The 20,699-nt window shown below is 34.6% G+C and overlaps 1 protein-coding gene across 1 annotated transcript; it reads right to left on the bottom strand.

The window, feature by feature from the left end:
* Positions 1–576: 576 nt before the first annotated feature.
* LOC106343369 (UDP-N-acetylglucosamine diphosphorylase 1) lies at positions 577–4,493 on the bottom strand. Its single transcript, XM_013782549.1, has 15 exons — positions 4,107–4,493; positions 3,952–4,006; positions 3,715–3,866; positions 2,954–2,993; positions 2,603–2,695; positions 2,403–2,515; positions 2,250–2,324; positions 2,125–2,164; positions 1,958–2,040; positions 1,787–1,864; positions 1,557–1,700; positions 1,383–1,450; positions 1,191–1,305; positions 960–1,116; positions 577–872 (listed from the first exon to the last, which is right to left on the bottom strand). Exons 1-15 carry the CDS (start codon positions 4,320–4,322, stop codon positions 775–777), a joined length of 1,527 nt encoding a protein of 508 aa, XP_013638003.1. The 5' UTR covers positions 4,323–4,493; the 3' UTR covers positions 577–774.
* Between the last annotated feature and the right edge of the window lie 16,206 nt (positions 4,494–20,699).

Below are 20,699 nucleotides of genomic sequence, written 5' to 3'. Positions count from 1 at the left end.
ACATAGAAGTTCAATGAAGCTTGGAGACATGGAGTTATCACCGGAATGGTGCAGAAAACCAAAACCTGTATTTTTGGTTTTCTATGTAAGAAACATAACTCATCCATGTATTTTGTATTTGACTTATGCTATGTTTACACGACTCAGCCGTGTCGTTTATATTTCTCTCGGCCATATGTAGTGAATTACTTATCTTTAATCATATATCAAATAAATTAGTTTCAGTTTTTTTCTACTAGATTTAGCTGGTATAGGTTGAAGACTCTTAAGTGAGATATTGACTTATATGATAAAGGTAGTGGTTGGTTGGAATTCCATAAGTGACTATAACTTTAATTTCTATCTACAATTATATAAATTACCAGTCATGCTTAAAATAGTTTTTAAAACTGAATAAAAAACATAAAATATAAAGGGCTGTAGGAGCCTTATTTTTTTTTAAGCAAAAAATATTGTTTTTTCATTTACTTTCTTCAGCTACATTAGATATAGATAAATCAACATAATTTACAAACTAAATTTTACAGTAAAATTTTTATAACAACAGTCCAACCAATTCTATAGTCTATACACAAAAGTTTTAAAAACCAACATAAACTTTTATTAGATATGTTACAATGGATACAAAACGCCAAGTCCTCTCTCTCATGGGAATATTTAAGTTTATATATAAACCAGCCGGGAAGCAAAAACAAAACAAAAAAAAGTGAACGCAAAGAAAAGATCATGTGAACAAGAAAAAGACATTTCAAATACAAAACAAAAAGAAAATAATTAGAGGGAGATTTCACAAGGTGCATGAAACGTTCTTCCACGACAAATAGCTTCAAGATTTTCTCCAGCGTACGAGCACAACGGTGAAACCTCAACACCTAATTAATTTATATTTTTGCAGCATATTAGATTATATATACATAAAGAACAAAAGTTATAATGAGAATATGTTTTTGGAGTTTTACCAGTTGCATATAAAGGCACAGAATGTGTTAGAAATCCACCAGCTGCTATAACCCAACGTGTGTGTAGCCTTAGAACCGAAAGCCTCGCACTTTCCGGTGTATCGAAATTGGACCCATTTACATTCTTCACTGGCGCAAACTCTTCTTCTCTTAACACCTACACATTGCTCAATCCAAATTTTAATATTTGTTTTTAGTTTATGTATTGTGTAAATGAACGACACAGTTTACCTCAAAGAGTGCGGTTGAAGGAGCATACAGAAAGGAATCAAAAATGAATTGTTCTAGTTTCAGTCCCATTGTGTATCCATTCATAGATGGTATCTTCTTCTCCGCCAAGTGGTAGCTGCCAAAACAGCACATTATTACACACATAATATAACGTTTTGATTGTGAGATTTAGAATGTATTTGTAGAGCTTACACGCTGTCTTTCTCTAGGCCGGTTGCGACTTGATTAATGAAATCTAAAGTGAACATGTGCAAGCACACCTGATGACAAAAATGTTAAACAAAAACGTTTCGTAAGCTCTTTTCAATTTGGTATGAGTTGTGAAATTTATAAGAAGATGATGAGAGAGGGAGAACGGGTTTTTACATTACTCCAGCAATATTGAAGACGTCCTGTTCGTTGATTAATAGCAGAAGCCATTGACTGATCTAGCTCACTGTATTCAACTACAGTCAATGGTCCACCTTTTCCTCTTCTAACAAATACTCCAACCTGTTCTTGAGGATATGCCTGTTTTTATCATACAAAAAAACATTTGAGTCACCAGGAAATATTATGGACTTCTATCTAAACCAGAGAAAATGTATCTTAGATACCTTTCGCACAACTTTTGCAGCCGAAGCAGCACCTTTATCGATAAAGTACCCTAGAAATGTAGGATCAGCTACTCGAACCTGCTTTCCAAGATGTCATTTTATATCCAAGAGACAGAGAGTTGAGAAAAATTAAGCAATTATAAGGACTCAAGACTGAGCTAGAAAACTAACCATGACATTGTCAACACCATAGCAATCCACATATTTTATTCCCCTTGAAGCCATATCCTCTAATAACCTTGAAGACTTTAGAGCTGTAAAATCTTGGATCAGAATTAGCAAAAAAAAAAAAAACTAATATATAACAGCAAAAGACCAGAATCAATTAGTAAACATACCTCCATAGACTCCCCCGTTACCATCTGGAGCTTTAGCTAGCTGATAATATGTAAATAAACTCATAAAGACTAGAATACTAACCAAATATAAAAGGAGAGACAGAACAACGTATTATGGTACATACACTAAAAGGTGTCTCCATGATAAACTTTCCTTCCTTTGAAATGCAAGGCAAAGTACCTTGTTGGAAAAAACTGATCTGCAGCCAAGTGATCAACATTTGGTCAGACACAGTATGAAAGGAAAAAATAATACAACTGAGAAGCATATATCTTACTTGATCTGGTTCAAGGCCAAAGTACTTGTGACTCGAAAAATATTTTCGTGTCGCCTCATCAGTAAATGGACTAGTCATAATATACCAGTGTATTGTAACTGGGCGAGTTGGACCTGAAGATAAAGTATTATGTTAAACAACAGAGTGATAAGATATGTTGCAATGGTACAAGATACATTAGAAGAAGGCATGAATCTCACCTTCACCCACTACTTGAGCAGCAAGTCTTTGGATACACAAGATTCTCTCTGCTTGAATCTGAAAGAGCGACTTTCCTGATGGAAGTCCGATATCTGAGATGGAATTTAAGTCAATAACTACCATGTTACGTAACTTGAGCCTAATCAGTGCATGTCAAAGAATGAAAATACTCTACTCTTACTACACTAAAACATGCAGAATGAAAGAACCAAAAGGCGAGCTGATGTTATGACAACTACGATGTGCATTCTAAGGAAGAAACTGTTTCAAGTGCTCTAAATTCTCCAAGCATTGTTACTGTAAAGAAGATTGGGCAGCCGTAAAGCAGAACTAGAATAAGAAGCACTCACTGAAACATCCTTTTGGGTCTGAAATTCCAAGTCTTGTTCCCTGTCATATAGTTTCATAGTAAAATCATTTTCAATAGTCAGATCTTTTACAGAATGTACTAACAAAAACACAACAATGTGGCAGAAAAAGGTTAACCGGAATCTATTAAAACCTATTAACATGATTCGTTTTCCTTGTACAAAACGAGAGAAAGAGCATAAAGAGGAAACATATTCTCAAGTTATTAAATGGAAGTAATCTCCTCCAAGCGACTCACATGTTTAAATCAGAAATTTTCAACCTTCCTTACATCACACGAAACAGAGGAACTTAATATGGAAAATTTATTATATATTAAAGTTACGGAATCCTATAAAAAGCATCTTTTCAGATCACGTGATCATTCATGATCCGTTTGATTTCTTCTACAGTAATTAAGCAAGGTTCCTCCTAGACATCGCCATTACTCAACTTACCTAAAAAAAATTAAAACCCACCGACAGTGATATACGTTTCTACTTTCTAATAGTTCATATGATTGCCACTATAATAACCCCTAAATAACACTTTCTCCAGTTTCAGATTATATAAATTATTTAAAAGTAAAGACCGCACCAAAAGGCGTCTTAATCTTAAGTAGGTAAGCATTATTCGAAAACCCATCGACAAGAGAATCATTAAGCAACTCTCATTAATCTTAAGCACCTACTTAAACTAATTAAAAGTAGCATTATTGCTGTATTTAAAGAAAAAGGGAACACAAGATTAAGACGAGAAGTACCTGTCCACCAGACAAAAGTACCACTCCTAGTTTGCCTTCATAGATAGTCTTTAATCCCATCTTCCACCACTTCTCTCTGTCTTCCATTGTTCTTCCATCAACCGTCGAGACCCAATTCTCCGGCACTGGCTCTATCGCCGCCACAGGCAAGCCTAATTAAATTAAACATAGATGTATGAAAATTTATCAAATCCAAAAAGACAATGCATGTAGTTTAAGTTGAGAATTACTGAAAACCTTGAGAGTGAAGTGAGCATCTGATGATCCGATCTATTCTTGGAAGATCCAAACTCTGGAAATAGCGAAATCAAGAACCAGTTAAAAAATAGTATCAACTAAACAGTGTTTTTTTGTTAATACCAATCTGAGATTTGATCTAACGAAGGACACACCTCGATGTCTCTGACAAGGAACTCTCGTTCGTCCGGTGAGAGCTCGTCCCAAAGAGCGAAAACATCTTCCTGTCCATAATCTTTTAATCTCTCAATCAATGCTTGACGCGGTGAATTCATCGGAGGAGGAGAAGTTATTTCTGTCGTGGTCGTTGTTGTTGTCGCCGCCGTTGAATCAGATGCTCCATTTTCTCTCTCCATCGACGGGTCTCTCATCTCTCTCTAGATCTCTTGCAGGTTAAAACAAAGGTTATGAGGATTAGAGACGTTTGGTCTGTTTTTATTTTGGGAAGGCGAGAAGATGAATGGTTTTAAACACGAGCCAAGAACAGTGGCGAAGAAGACAAAGAATCAACAAAACAAATCGACATGAAACAACTGGAGTTTATGCAATTACTTGTTTACCCTTTTGTAGTTTCATGCATTTTGTCAAAGTCCGACAGTTTGTTGGCTTTATCTCCTCTGGCTAGCTCACCGGGTTTTAGATTTCGTTTTCTTCTAATTATTTAAAAATTTTAGATCCCCATTTTCTTTTTCTTTCTTTTTTGGTTATCTGAAATTTTTTCATTAGAAACATTGAAAAATAAAATATAAAATCAGCAGAAGATAAGTAAATTCTTAGAAGTAAAGCGATAGTTACAAAAAAAGGAAGAAGTAAAGCTGCAGAAATATAGTTTCTCATAAACATAATTATATGAAAAATAAACAAGCTTAATTGAGATTACAAGACAATAATATTAAAAGGCACCAATGTTCTTTAACTAAAAAAGCGAGTAAGCTAGGATTTGAAACACTTAAGAAACAAATTGATAAGTTTTTTTAGACAATTTCTAATGTATTTTGTTATAAAGTATTTTCTAAAATATAGAATTATTATAATAGAAATGAAGTTTACTTCAGTGTGTTCTTTAAGATAGCAATCTTTAAAATATAGAGTAAAAAGTAGAGATTACTATGTATCCCCTTGAATATAGAAGAAAAATATAGCAATCTCAATTTTAGGAAAAGTAGCTATAAATTGGAGTGAAATTGATTTTAAATGATATAGAAATGAAAAATAGTAATGGGTTAGAGATGCTCTTGACTTAAAAATGAATTATATTATAGATGCCTACGATCAGTCAATGATAACATGTTCCACAAAAACTCAATCTTTCAATTCTTATAACCAAAAGGTTCATATTCATAAGATAGAAACGTTGTTTTATGTTAAAATAAAACAAAATAACAAAACAAAAATAACTCTTTGAATCGGATAACTAGATATAATGACATTTTTTAGTTAAAGAGAAATAAAATCATTTAGATATAGATCCTTATTTTCTAATACCATAATATTTTATTTAGCTCTGTAAATTTTTATTCGAAAAGTTGAAAGGCTTAATGAAAATACTACACTATAATAGAAAACCACAATTTCTATAACAGTAATAAAATTAAAATCAACCAAAATTTTAAGATAACACTTGTTCTTTTTTTGTAACTAAAAAGATAACACTTGTTCACTTGAACAAAAAAATCATGTCATTGTTACTCAAGATTTTGTCATTCTGTATAAATACACCTCTTAAATCTAACATCCGTAATAGACGGATATTTCTATTTATAGTGGACAGTATTTTATGATTTACTAGATTCTGATCCGCTCTTATATTTTTTGTTTTACATCTTTTTAGATCTTTTTAATTGGTAATTTAAATATAGGTCTAATGGTATAAAGCATAATAAATAATATTTTAAATAATGATAAAGATAAAAGAAATAATAGTTGGACCATACTTTTATCAATGGATCACATTGATATTTTAATAGAATAGATAATTGTACAAAAAAAAAACGAATTTCCTGATTTGTGGATTCATATATGCACGCACCTGGCAGTGCTATTTGACCCTTTTTTTTTGGTTAATACATCGGGCAATACGTGAATCACCGACATGTCGTATGATGGGAACGTTTAATTGAGTGATGAAAAAATAATTTATTTATTTGTACGGGGAACTGTGTCTTATTATTGGAAATGAAAGTTAGCTGAGAAAATGTGCGTAGACTTAAGTAAATTGCTAGATTTAACTCGTATTTTTCACTAGAGTCAATTTGGAAGATATTTGAAAAATGAAAACACTGATTTTCTAAAGTAGATTTTATCTTCTCTAAAACTCGTCCTGTTAGGAGGTGTCTGATATTTTCTACGGACCATCAGTTTGGTGGAATGGGAATGTATGGTCTTCATCACATGATTAGGTAAAGACACTGGCAACATACGTAAAATCGAGATTAAAACACAAGGTACAAAGTAGTTATAAGAACACATATCTGTTTATTAGAAATTATTTACGCAATCTCTTATACACTTGTTTGATCTGAATTGCACGACTCGACACAAATCAATTTCTAACACACCCAATTTGCTTGACTCAACCTCTATTGATCAAGTTTACCAATTCACTTAGCTATAAAACCCCAAAACTCTGTGTTTTTCTCTGAGAATTACAACGTCAAAAGCTCTAACCCTAATTTTCGGAAAACCCAAGATATATATTAAATAATATTTTTTATTATCTAATATATTATTTCCTATATTTTAGCATCTCAAAATTTTCCAATTTGTGATCTATTAACATTTCTTTAATGTTTATTTCGTCAACCAAACATATGGAAATATCTCACATCAGCATATCTTAACGTTTCTTTTTTATTGTCACAAACCATTCTCTGTGTGTAACACAAGTACACGAACCAAAGCTCCACCACTGCAACGACCTATCAAGCTCCAAGTTCTTGAGCTTCTTGAGCTTACATTCTCCCCCTTTTCACTGATTTTTACAACCCAAGCTCACTAACCTCTAAGCACAATATGCATCATACATCCCATCAAAGTATTAACTTAAACTCTTTCTGAATCAAGTATCATCTCCCCTTGTTTGAGTGAAAAACTGTGAAAAACTTCATGATACTTGTTGGACCATCGAAACTCTCAATACCTTCTAGGCCATCGAACTGGTTCTTCAAGTTCAGTATATTGATCTTCCATTTGAGTGTATGACACATTGGTATGCTCCTTTAACACACCTTTCGTAAACTCATGATACAAATCCTTCTTAGCTATCCATACATGTCCACACCTTCTGGGTTCCATATAACAAATGTTCATCCTTCAAGCTCGCTCAATCTGGTTTCTCCGAGAGTAACAAAAACCAACACTATGTCCAATCTTACCACAAAAGTGACATCCGTTCTTTCGCTTAGCAACAACTTTTATGTCTTGTATCTTTGGAATCACAATCTTTGCTTTAGTTTCATCCTTTCGTACAGCTGAAAAAACTGGGACTAAGCGTTTTACAACCTTGGTTTTTTCAATCTTGTCAACCGTTTGAGAATTAGTTTCATGATGACCTCGCTTTCCACTGAACAAACCTCTATTCCCACAAGCTGTGTTTTGATTCTCTTTAGTCTTTGTCATTGATTCTGACTTTTCTTCAGCTTTTGGTTTTTCATCTGATTTTACTTTAGCTTTTATGGACCTTATTCTTCCAGCCTCGTCATACTATTGTGAAGTCGATCCTTGATAACCCAAACTCCAATTAATTTTTGGAGACTACCCCATTGACAAGATATGATCCAGACTTGTTGATCCAATGTTCAACATTCTTACTTTCTTGTAGTTCTCAGTAAGTTGTATTTCCAGAAGCTGACTCTTCTTAAGTTCTTTATTCAACATATGTTTCATCTGATGAAACTTTATTTCAGACTCTTGTTGAACTCGATTTTTCTCTGCGATAATTCTCTTAAGATACTAAAGCTCGTCTTCATCATCATTCTTTGTCCTCCCACACTTTGATTCACCCTTTGTGTCAGTCTGTTCCATCTCTAGGATGTTGACTTTAGCTTTTAATATAGTTTTATCCTTGATGAGCTGCAAGTTTTTGTGACTGAGTTCTGTATACTTACCAAAGAGAACTTGATACTCAACTACAAGATCTGCATCTATATCACTTTCTGTATCACTGTGTGACGCATCAGAATTGGCGTGTGACACAAACGACGCACAAAATTCACCTTTAGTGATGTCTTTTTAAGACCCCATAACTCCATGAAGAGCCACGAAATTGAGAGCATCTTCTTTTCTTTCTGGCTTTTTATCACTACAACTTCTCTTCATCTTCATCTTCTTTGTGTTCACACACTCTGATTATATGTGCCCAAACCATTACATCCATTACACTTGATTTCTTTTCTCTTGAATGATAGGCAAAAGTTTCTTCACTAATTTTGCGTCTTCGTATTTTTTACCTAAAAATTATGCTTTATTGGCTATGAAGCTAAGCTTTGCATTGGATTATCTTATCTTCTCATCATCATCCATCTTTATGTCTTCAAACTGTGATGCAATCAAGTTCAATCTTATCCTCCTGACATTCACACTACCCTCAAACACATTTTGTAGTATATCCCAAGCCTCCTTAGCTGATTCACAGTCATGTATAAGCTCAAATTTCTTTCCATCTACAAAACTGAAGATTGTATCCAGTGCTTGCGCATTAAACTTTGAAAGTTTTTTCTCTGTTGCCGTCCACTTCGTCTTCGGTTTAGGTGTCTTCAAGCCATCCTCTTGCATCGCCCACTGTGCTTCCCATCCAGATTGAACAACTGTCCATATATCTTCATCAGTTCCGCGTAAGTTTGCTCTCATTCTCACTTTCTAATATCCATAATTTACATCATTCAGCAGCAAAATATTATATGTCAAAATCGCCATATTCTCTTCTCAGGATCTCACCTTGGTTCGAAGAACCCTCCTTTGTTTAGGTGTCCCGCTCTGAAACCAATTGTAAAATCGAGATTAATCGAAAACACAAGGCAAAAAGTAGTTCTATGAACACATATCTCTTTTATTAGAAATTCTTTGCACAATCTCTTACGGACTTGTTTAATCCGAACTACACGACTCGACACATATTGATTTATAACACACCCAACTTACTTGACTCAAACCCTATTGATCAAGTCTACCAATTCACTCAGCTATGAAACCCCAAAACCCTTTGTGTTTCTCTCTGAGAATTACAATGTCAAAATCTCTAACCCTAATTCTAGAAAAACCCAAGATATATATTAAATAATATTTTTCTATTATCTAATATATTATTTCCTATATTTTAGCATCACAAAATCTTCCAATTTGTGATCTACTAACATTCCCTTAATGTTTATTTTGTCAACCAAACATATGGAAATATCTCACTTCATCTTATCTTGACGTTTCTTTTTTATTCTCTGAAACGTGTGTCACACACCATTCTATGTGTGTAACACAAGTACATGAACCAAAATTTCACCACTGCAGCAACCTATCAAGCTCCAAGTTCTTGAGCTTCTTGAGCTTACAACATATAGTCGAATGCGGAATCTCTTTCTTTTGTGGTGAAGGGAATAAGTCGAGAATTTTTTTTTTTTTTTAGCTTGTCCCTATTTATTCATTATGTGACTCTTGATATGTTATGAGTTACTAAGACCATTTCAAATGGTTCATTCTATTTGTATTTAAAATAGAGTTGATTATAGTTTATTGGTATTTTATTTTAGAGTAAAAAATATAGTTGTGGACAAAAAATAAACGAATTATTCTATTTATAAAATAAATCTACTTTTTATTCTACTATAGAGTAATAAATTGAATTAGGTTGGACAATTTTACTCTAAATTTTATTTAAAATTAAAAAATAAAATGAGTTAGAGATGTTCGGGTGATTGGACTGTAACTGTAAAAAATTTACTGTAGAACTTAGTATGTAGGATTTTTTATTTAGTTATAAGGGATGTATCTTTAAAATATATTGTTACAGTAATATATTTCATACAACAAAAAAAATGGTTACAAAATGAAGTTCTTACCACCATTATTATTTTTTGGTTATATTTTTTAAATCACTCTTAAGTATAATTGGTGATTTTAAAACCTGTAGTAGAAAATTAAAACTAAAGTCAGCTCTTATATCCCAATCAATCGTCCCTCTCTAAGCAAGAGAATAGATCTGGATTGGATCATTACTCTTCCTTATATCTTTCGACATTATCTAAACAAAGTGGATTCTCTGCCGCTTTGACTAGCTCTTCAAGCGACTACCTATGACACATGAAGAGGAAAAACAATAGAAACACACACGATGCGCTCTACTCCACACCAAAAAAAATTGATGGAGGAAGGCATCTCTTCACCTTTTGTTTTGTTCTTTGATAGATTTATTTTATGGAAGCGGTATTTGAAAATCTAAACTAAACTAAACTAATTAAGAAAACGGAGGAAGGCTAGATTTAAATATTATTTTAAGCAACTTAAGTTTTCTGAACATTGGGCCATCATTGTTTGGTGACAGAAGAAAAAAAATAAGAAATGAACATCGGCCCATCGTTCCATTCGATCGGTCATGGACTTATAATCGATTAATCATTGCTTCTGATCTTAATCAGAAGACTGGAGCTGGTGACGATTATTCAAATAAGTTTAAAGGTTGGTAAGTTGATTAATCAATTGTTACATCAAAGTTAGTTTGGTGGATGGGTCACAATTTAGTTTGGCCTAATCAGTTCAGCCAGTATCTTATACTTTTCAGTTTTCAAATATAAAATAGTTTACTATTCTCTGTTCAAAAACTAATGAAGTATTATATAATTTTCTATGCCATGTAAAAGAGGTGACTTAAAAATATTTTATTTAAAGAAAAAAGCTAATTTATAATTTGTCTTTTTTAGGTTTCAGCTTTATTAATTTTTTCTAAAAAAGCTGAAACCATAAAAATAAGAATAACTATAAGAAACAAAGTTATTTTCCGAGAAAGTATACCTAAGGAAAGCGTTAGGTGGAATGTGTCTTTTAAGAAACTAACGATTTATTAAACTTTTTTGTTAGTGGTATTTTCATGTGATATATTATTGAGTTTCTTTCAAAAATGACTTAAAATTTAAAGTCAAACACAATTTTTTTTAAAAAAAAATATATATTCACTCTTTCAACTAATTCACGAAAATGTCACTATTTATGTTAATTTTACTCAAATATTTACCGCCGTCAAATATCACCAGTCACCATTAACAACCAAAATCAAGCGTTGAATATCCTCTCTCGTTTCATCCTAAAATCTCAAAATCTTGGATTTTAATATGACATTTTCATTAAATTTACTCAAATTTCATGATTCTTTGTCAATAACGAATGTGTATCTATCATAAGAATTTTTAAGTGTTTGGAGAATTTCAGCAAGAACTCTCACAGGATCTATGTATGATATATAAAACTTTCAGATTTGTTTCACGAAGAAAACTTATGAAAAAGTTAATGCGTATGTTAGTTTTGCAATTGGCTATTTTGTAAATCTTTCATAAAATATTTCTAGAGATGTGTTCTAACTTTTCTTTGTAAAAAAACTAAATAGACTTCCATAGAAGTCTCCGTAAAAAAAAAAGAGATTAGTTTTGCAACTGATCGAAATCATACAGAAATTTGACTTTTCTTAGAAAAAAAATACATAAAAAACTTATGGAGAAGTCAGATTGACTTTTAGTATGAGATTTTGGTCAAACCCAATTCATTTTGAGAGCATACTTGTTGGAATTTAGAGACTTCATGTGATAATAAAAAGACATTTCCACAAGTCCACTCACAACAGACTTCTCCTGAAGTTTTTTTTATGGAAAGTTAAATTTCTCAAAATTTTACAAAATTTCTTATGATTATAAGAAAAGACTTCTAGAAAAGTTTGTTTTATAAAATCAAAAATTTATTCAAATACAAAAGTAACCCAATAGTTTACAAATGAAAACTTCTAAAAAAATCTACTAATTGATCACACTGCTTGAGAAAGTCATCTTTCCATAATTTGTAATTGTAAAAATAATCTAAACATTAGAATTTTCAATAAGTGTTTCATGCGCTAGCCCCTCGATATCCCACCTTTTCTTTGATGATGATAGATTTTTCTTTTGTAAGGCGGAGCCCATTGAATGTGAAAAAGTTATGAAAGTATTGAAGAAATATGGGAAATCTTCAGGTCAATCAACATTGATAAATCATCCTTACTCTTGAGTAAGAGAATCCTTGGTAATGTCAGAAAAATAATTAAGGATACTCTTGGGATCCAGAATGAAGGTGGAAGGGATTCATATTTAGGGATCCTAGATGATATCAGCAGATCAAAATGCAAGCTCTTTGCATTTCTTAAGGACAAATTACAAAACATAGTTAACAACTGGAGAGGGAGATGGTTATCAAAATGAGGCAAAGAAGTGCTAATTAAGGGTCTGACTTGTTTCTCCGTTACCACCTGTAAACACAGCTTTTGCGGTTGGTAACGGTTGTTGGCGTTTTACAACAATCACAAAACACTATAAAATGCTTCGAACCACTACAAACCTTTTAAAATCAAAAGCTGGTTTCCGCTAACATTTGCGGTTGCAGGCAGTTGCAGGTAGATAAATAAATATTTCTAGAAATATTTTTAATTTTTTTGATTTTTAATTTAAATGTTATAAATATATATATACATTTTAAGTTTTAATTTTAATTCAAAAAAGTATCATAATTATTTTATAAAAAATTTAAACTAGAATTATTCACTATAATTTTCAAACATTAATATATATATATATACACATATAAACAAAACAAAACATTTAAAAAATATATATAATATAAATCTTCAAAATAAATCTTATTGACATTATAACTTTCATTTAAACTACAAAAATAAATAAATGACGTAATATTGTTATTAATTATATTTTATTAATATATTTTATAATGATAGTATGTTTGATATTTTATAATGTTATAATATGTTAATATTAACAATTTATTATTAAACCGTTTCAATCTCTCAAAATCAACCAGTCACAAATTGCCCGCAAATGCACTAATTTCTAACAGATATACCATTCGTACAAATCACTTATTAATGCTAGAAACGCAACCACCCATATATGTAAATTACCGCAACCGCAATCGCAACCGTTGCGTTTCAACCAGTCAGACCCTAAGTCGATTTTAATAGCTCTCCCGACATATGTTATGTCAGGTTTCTTACTCCCCTTGGAGATTTGCAAAAATCTAGCAAGTTCCAGTGCACGCTTTTAGTGGAACTCAAGTCTCCCAAAAGGAGGATTTATTGGGCAAAATGGAAAAATCTATGTTTATCAAGAGAAGAGGGAGGAATTGGATTCATTATGATTCATGAGTTTAATTTGGCACTGTTAACAAAACAGTTGTACAGTTGTGGAGATTAATACAATTCCTGGACTCTCTTGTAGGCCGGGTTATGCATGGCAAGTACTATAGACTAAGTTCTCTGTTGCGAGCTGGTGCTACATATTCTCTGTCATACATATGGACTAGCTTATCTGCAGCTAAACCTCTGATGCTTTTTGGAATTCGATAGAAAATGCATTCAAGTTATGATGTAAAAGCATGGGAGACTTTACCCGTAAGGCCGGCCAGGCCAAATGTTTGGTAGCACATCCAGGATGACAGTTAGTGATTTCATTAATGAAAAATCAAAGGAATGAGATGTTGCAATGCTTGGAAACTTTGTCACACAAGAAGATATACCTTTGATTATAAGCTTGGCCATAAGTCGATCTTTACATCGAGATACCTATTATTGGAGTTTTACCAAGAGTGGTATGTATACTGTTAAGTTCGGATATTGGGTGGCCAAAAAGTTACTTAAACTTGAAGATGATGTTGTTTTCACAGAACCAAGCATCACGAAATGTCAAGCTTTTGCTTGAAAGTTAAATGCACCTCAAAAAAATTGTCATCTTATATGGCAATTAATCTCAGGACATGTAGCTGTCACAAGAACTTTGACTCGTCGCCAGTGCGATGTGTTAACATTTTTCCGAGATGTAGGGAACCTGAAAAGTCTGACTCATGCTATCTTTGAATGTCCTCCAGCGCTTCAAGCAGCCCAGCAACTACAGTGTCTCATCCGAATATTTTCCCAGTATCCATCATATACACTAACATGGATTATATTTTTGGAAAAAGAATTGAGAATCTGGAGATGGACAGAGACTCTTAATGGACAATTTAGTATCTTTGGAAAGCAAGAAATTATAAACTATTTAGAGAGATTGATAGCTAGAGACCTGCTGGGGCTGATAAGATATGCAATATGCATATGGAGAATGTCAAGCATGGTTCACGGCAACGGAACCAACTACTGATTTTGTCCAAACACCAATAGAAACATCTGAAACCATACACTTAGAGAATATATGTTTGGTAGATGGTTCATGGACCTCTACATCGGTCTTTAATGGATATGAGTGGAAGTGGCTAGATAACACTAGACGGACACAACTTATGGGGATAAGAAATCAAAGACGAAGAGAATCCGCATTGCATACGGAGTTATAACCGCAACTATGGGCAATGGAAAGCATGATGCATCATTTAACATGTCAGCAGTTTGGGACGAACTGAAAAGATTTGATAACGATGCTAGGAGAGCCTAACACATGGCCACATTTTTCGATAGAATTGGAAGAGATATGATATCACTCAAATTACCCAATAAGTGATTTGTACTCTCTTAAATAAGAGGTTCAATTATAATACTTAGGGATCGAATTCACAGGGAGCTAAGGCACACAATAGATCTATCTAGTTATGTAGTTAAGCTAGGTCGAATAGTTTAAATGTAAATAGGCAGTGGTGAGCAAGTAATTGTTCAGTTAATTGATTGGGTTTTAAGGATTGATATGGGAGACGTTAGACTTGGGGTTTCTATTCAGACAATCATGATTATAGAGATGTAGACTACTAAGTATATATGGATATTCTAGATCTCAAAAAATTAGAATAGTCGATCAACTTCTGTATATTTAGACTATCTATCGCCGGATCTAGGACCTCAGCTGTCACTTGTTGGTCCTGAGAAAGTGTCAATCGATTCCAACAACGGGGTGTCGATCGAAACACCTTTCATCCAGTCGATCGATGCAACTAGTGAGATTTCGATCGACGTTCCTTCAAGGGAGCGTTACGAACGGGTTTGAACGTGTTCACTAGGTTAGCTAAATCAGATTACGCTTGTTTCTAGAAATCCTAGCACAAACTAAACTATTTTAGACAAAGAACCAATCTTCCGAATGCCCCCTAATATCTATAGGCAAGGTCCTAGTTAGCTACTCTAGAACACATGCATTAAGACTAGTTTAGTTGATTAATATCCTGACACTTATAAATTCTATATTTTTGGCTAATCCATCATGAATATCTGAACCCTAAATCTAACAAGATGAACTACTCAGACATGGCTAAGAAATTCATGACAATAGAATAAGTAAATTGCATAAATAGAATAGAGTAAAGAAACTGGAGTTCCAATCACAAAGCTCCGAAGGAGTTCTTGGATCTTCTCTCCAAACCTAAGACTTTAAGTATTTTGCTGTGTGAAAAGTAGAAAGTATGAAAGCGTGTCTTGCCTAGAACAATGACAGAGCACATAAATATTAAGTTAAAACTCGTCAGGGGTAATCTGATAATTCTTGTGGATATTGGGCTTTAAGTCGGCTGGAACCCAATCTGGTTTCTGCGTACTTCACCATCGATCGACACCACAGAGTGTGTGTCGATCGATTGTTGCCTTGTCCATCGATCGATAGTCGTGGTCGAATGTCAACTTCGGGTCTTTGTCATTTTATCTCCAAAATACACCAAAATCACCACTTTCCTCCAAATCACTCTAAAACCTGAAAACATACTAGAAAAACTCCAAAACAACTATAATGTATTTAAAAACACCTATACACCATGCTAAAAATGGGTAAAATCCATGGTATATCATCACTCCCAGACTTACTCGTTTGCTTGTCCTCAAGCAAAACAACAAGCAGTCTCTCTGGAAGCGGTGTGAAAACATCATGGACTCACATAATTTAAGAACTTACTATCATCAGGTCAAAAATATTGCAACCACATCAAATCAATCTTAACTTAGAAATACTTTCTATGCAATATCCTAGCTTAGCAACCAATTCAATTCATCCAACAACTTAACTAATCATGTCTAACTAACCCCTCTACTGACCTCATTTAATACATATAAATAAAAGGTGTAAGCTTTACCTTGGGAGTATCGATCACTGAACACATGGAATCAACTCAAGCAAGTATCTTGATTTGCAGGCAACCTTTTCTAATTTCCCCTATCTCTTCTCTCTTCTCTGAATCCGGTTTTTTTGGCAAAGTTGTAGGCGAATAGTGGGATCATCGATAATGTATCTATCCCTCGCTTCCAAACAATGTGTGATCATTCCTTTGAATTAGAACAGTGGGCTCTTCCAAAAAGAAGCGGAGATGTCTTGTTTGATTTGATATCCACAGCATGAAAGTTCACATGGATAATGCATTCCCCTATCTCCACCTAAACATTCTTGATCTTGCATGCTGAGTTTGCTTGGGAGTTATCCACGAAATTGAAACTATCTTTAGAAGGTTCCATCTTTAGTCCTAATAGCTCAGCAATGTCTATGACCATGATGCTGACTGCAGATCCAGTATCGCAGAGGGCGTTTGGTAAATTGTGGCTATGAATCAGGAACTTTCCAGGATTTTTTTCCTTCTTCAGTGTCCTCTTGGGTTTACGGCTGACCTTGGTGAATAAGAGCTCAATGTCCTTATCAGTCTCTCTGCTCCCTATGAAGAAATTACCAAGTCTATACTTATGATATGCATCCTCGAAAGACATATCCTTAGGATCCCTCTTCACCCTCTTGTGAAATCCATCAAGTTCCACTTGGTTAACTTCTCTCTTGAGGTGTTTGGGGATATAGGGTTTCTTAGATTTCACTCTCTTCTCGACTAGAATTTATTCTTTTGTTGACTGCCTCTCCATGGTAGGTTCGTGTCCGTCTGTTTGGTGTCGATCGATGCATGGTATATGTCGTCGATCGACACTCTCAATGAAAGAAGTGTCAGCTAAGGTTGATTGCTCTTGCTTTGGTGCTTCTGCAAATTGCTGACTTATATTCTCTGGTGTCTTCAAGCAAACTGATGTCTGAGATGGATTTCGAGTTGCCTTCAAGCGGTGTGCATCAAGATCTGGTAAACGTACTCGGTATGGTATTGGCGGTTGTCGATCACTGCTCTTCTGATGTTGTCGATCGACGCTCTCTTGTTGTTGTTGATCGATTCTATCTTGTTGTTGCGGATCGACGTCATCCGATTTAAATCGAGATAGGGTGGGAGGATGCGGGTGTCGAGCGGCGAAATCTGGGTAGCTCTGAATTCGAATAGTGTTGCACGATCCCAAAAGTGGTGTCGATTGATGCGTGTCTGATGGTGTCGATCGACACAAATACGAGCTACCAATGGACATACAACTTTCGACTAGAAAAGCTTCTTCTTCAAGATTCTCATGCTCGATTACTTCCCCAAAGTAATTATCAAAGATGGAATCGACCTTGTGCCCTTCAATGGCTTGATGATCAGTGTTGTTGGACACGAGATGAATAGTGTTTTTGGACATGGGATGAACAGCTGAATCTCCAGCATCATATGATATCGCACATCAATACCCTTGCAGAACTTCTTCAACAGCTGAATCTCCGTAAAACCATGATGTGGACAGTCCATTTGGTATCTCCTAAACCTCTCCCAATAGCTTTTGAAAGCTTTTGTAGGTCCCTGAGAGAATGTCCAAATTTTATCTATCATCTCTTCAGCCCTTGCATCATCTAAAAATTCATTAATAAATGCAGTCTTGACATCATTCCGTGTAGTGAGAGATCCTGGTGGTAGGCGTCTCAGCCAATTTTTATCATTCCCAGAGAGAGAATATTTGAACAGACTGCAGATGATATAATCTTTGGTTGCTTCATTCTCCTGTATTCCAGACACAAAATCTTATGGTGTCTCAATATGGTTCAGATGATTTTTGTGAGGAAGACCACAATAAGGGTGCTGACCCACATGAGAGAAATGTGTGGGGTGATTTGAAATCCCTGGATTTCTAAAAGTTGAATTGCAGACCTGTTGGTATAGAACTGACGAGGCCATATCAAATCTGCTAGTGTTCTCTGACATGGAACTTTAGCATCCTCGATGGCAGCAAATGGCTCAAGGATTGCAGTCCATTGTCCATCTATCTTCTGACGTACTGCATTACACATATGACCTTCAAGTTCATGCAGGTCTCCATTCTCATCCCTCTGTAGCACAAGTGTCGCAACCATGTCTGCTCGTGGATTGGTATCGATCGATGTTCGAGTTGAACTGTCGATCGACGTAGTAGAGGTGGTGTCGATCGATGTTGTGCGTTTCTCTTTGCGGATCGAACGTTCCAAATGTGATGGGTCTGAGAAGAAAAGTAATTCCTCGTTGCTGCTTCTGGTACTGATATGCATGTACCTGAAAGACAAGAAATTTTTTGATGTAAGTAACTGTGACAGTAAATAAAACCTAGATTAATCCTATTAATCAAGTCTAATGGCGAATCCTTGGTCCACGGCAACGGCACCAAATTTGATATCACTCAAATGATCCTAAGGAGTGATTTTTACTCCCTCAAATAAGATGATCAGTTGTAGTACTTAGGGATCGAATCCACAGAGAACACGGGCACAAAATTGACTATAGATATTAAGATTAAGCTAGGCAATCAATATTGAAGCAGTAAATTATATGAAAGAAAGATGAACAAGGCAGTTGTTCGATTGTTGAGTTTGTAAACAATAAGGAGAAATAGCTAGACCTAGGAATTTATCAATCAAGAGATTCAAAACTACAATTCAAGGATGCTAATGGTTTATAGATTCAATTCTAGAACTCGATTTTAATAAGTAAGTAATCCATCTCTCACATGGAATTACTAATCAGATTTCTAAGTCTTTGTTCCAGCTTTCACATGTGAAAAATGAGCGAGCGTCGATCGATGCTATGGCCTGAGCGTCGATCAATGCTTCCTCAGACAAGCATTAACGACCTAATCGATTATGTTCAACTAGATTCCTAGACCAACTATCATATGCGCCTATATATCTAATCCAGCAGAGTTTGAGTTCCGTTAATTGACTGCACTTTTGTGCGTCTCAATTGTCCTATAATTCTAGGTTCAAGCAATCAGTCACACTGTCGTGCTTTCTAACCACTCCAGATCCTAGTATTACAAATCACTCTGGTGTATAGATCTATAGTTATTCTAGCAGTCCTAATTGATTATCATCTTGACATTAAGCTCATGAAATCCCTAAACCTAACAAGATGATTACTCATATATAGAAGCAATAACACAAATCATATTCTGAATAATATAATAGATAAAGAAATCAATGATAAAGCCAATGAAGTTCCAATCAATCTCTGAAGGAGAATTGATCTTCTCTCCAAACCTAAGAGAAAACAATAGAATAGAATAATAGAAAGCTTGTAGCTGTCAACAATTGCTTAGAAATACATAAATAGGGTTTCTGGTCGTCCATGGGTATTTTGGTAACTTTGTGTGGCTTATGGGCATCAGTCGGTCTTGAAATATGCTTGGCCCGCGTTCTGGCATCACCGTCGATCGACACCAAGGGTGCACCGTCGATCGACAGTCTTTCATCTACTCGACAGATTCGTCTCGCGAGGCAGACTGACCACTCTTCAGTAAAACATGCATAACGTTTGCTACAAGATGCTGATTGACCTCAAACCGGCGACATTAGAAAGCTAACTCAAATATATATCTTCAGACAATAGATGGGCTCAATATAAAGGTGGTAAGATCTCCATCCATAGCTAAACATATGATGCATCTGTGCAGCTCTACACTCAAAAGGTTCCAAAATACACCAAAATCACCAATTTCCTCCAAATCGTCCCTGAACCTGTAAAACACTCTAAATAGACTCTATATCATAGTAAATATATATTAAAACACTTATATACCATGGCTAATAATGGGTAAAATCCATGGTATATCAATTAGGCGCAAGCGGAAGCATGGTCTGTTACCTGAATTAATTCACATTATGCTAGGATTGCTAGAAACAAACGAATGTTGATCTAGAAACCTAGTGAACATAAGTCAAACCCGCTCGATAAAGCTTGCTGGAAGGAACATTGATCAACAACCCTAAAGGTGTATCAATCGACGTTCTGATAAGTGTATCGATCGATTATCCATTGATAATATCGATCGACACTTTCTCCAGATCAACAAACGACAGCTGAGATCTGAGATCCAAACTATAGATATTCTAAACAAACGACAGTTGATAGAATATTATTTTGTTTTAGTTCTAGAATACTCAATAAACTACTCTAGCTTCTATACTATTATAATCCTGATTACCTGAATAGAAACCCTACACTACAAGAAAACAACGGTATTCTGACGGACATTCCGACGGAAAATGAAATCCTCGGAATTTTCCGAGGAATTTCCTCGGAATATACCGACGGAATTCCGAGGAACCATCAATCCGTCGGAATATTCCGAGGAAATTCCGACGAACTAGTGATCGATCGATGCGTTTTTGGACATAAATCCATCGATCGATCCGTTTATAAAAAAACATTCGAGATTTTGAAACCCCAAACACTAGTTCCTC

This window comes from Brassica oleracea, chromosome C5, assembly GCF_000695525.1.
Source record: "Brassica oleracea var. oleracea cultivar TO1000 chromosome C5, BOL, whole genome shotgun sequence".
NCBI lineage: Eukaryota > Viridiplantae > Streptophyta > Magnoliopsida > Brassicales > Brassicaceae > Brassica > Brassica oleracea.
The sequence above is the reverse complement of the archived record's forward strand: the minus strand, read 5'-3'. Positions and strand labels throughout refer to the sequence as shown.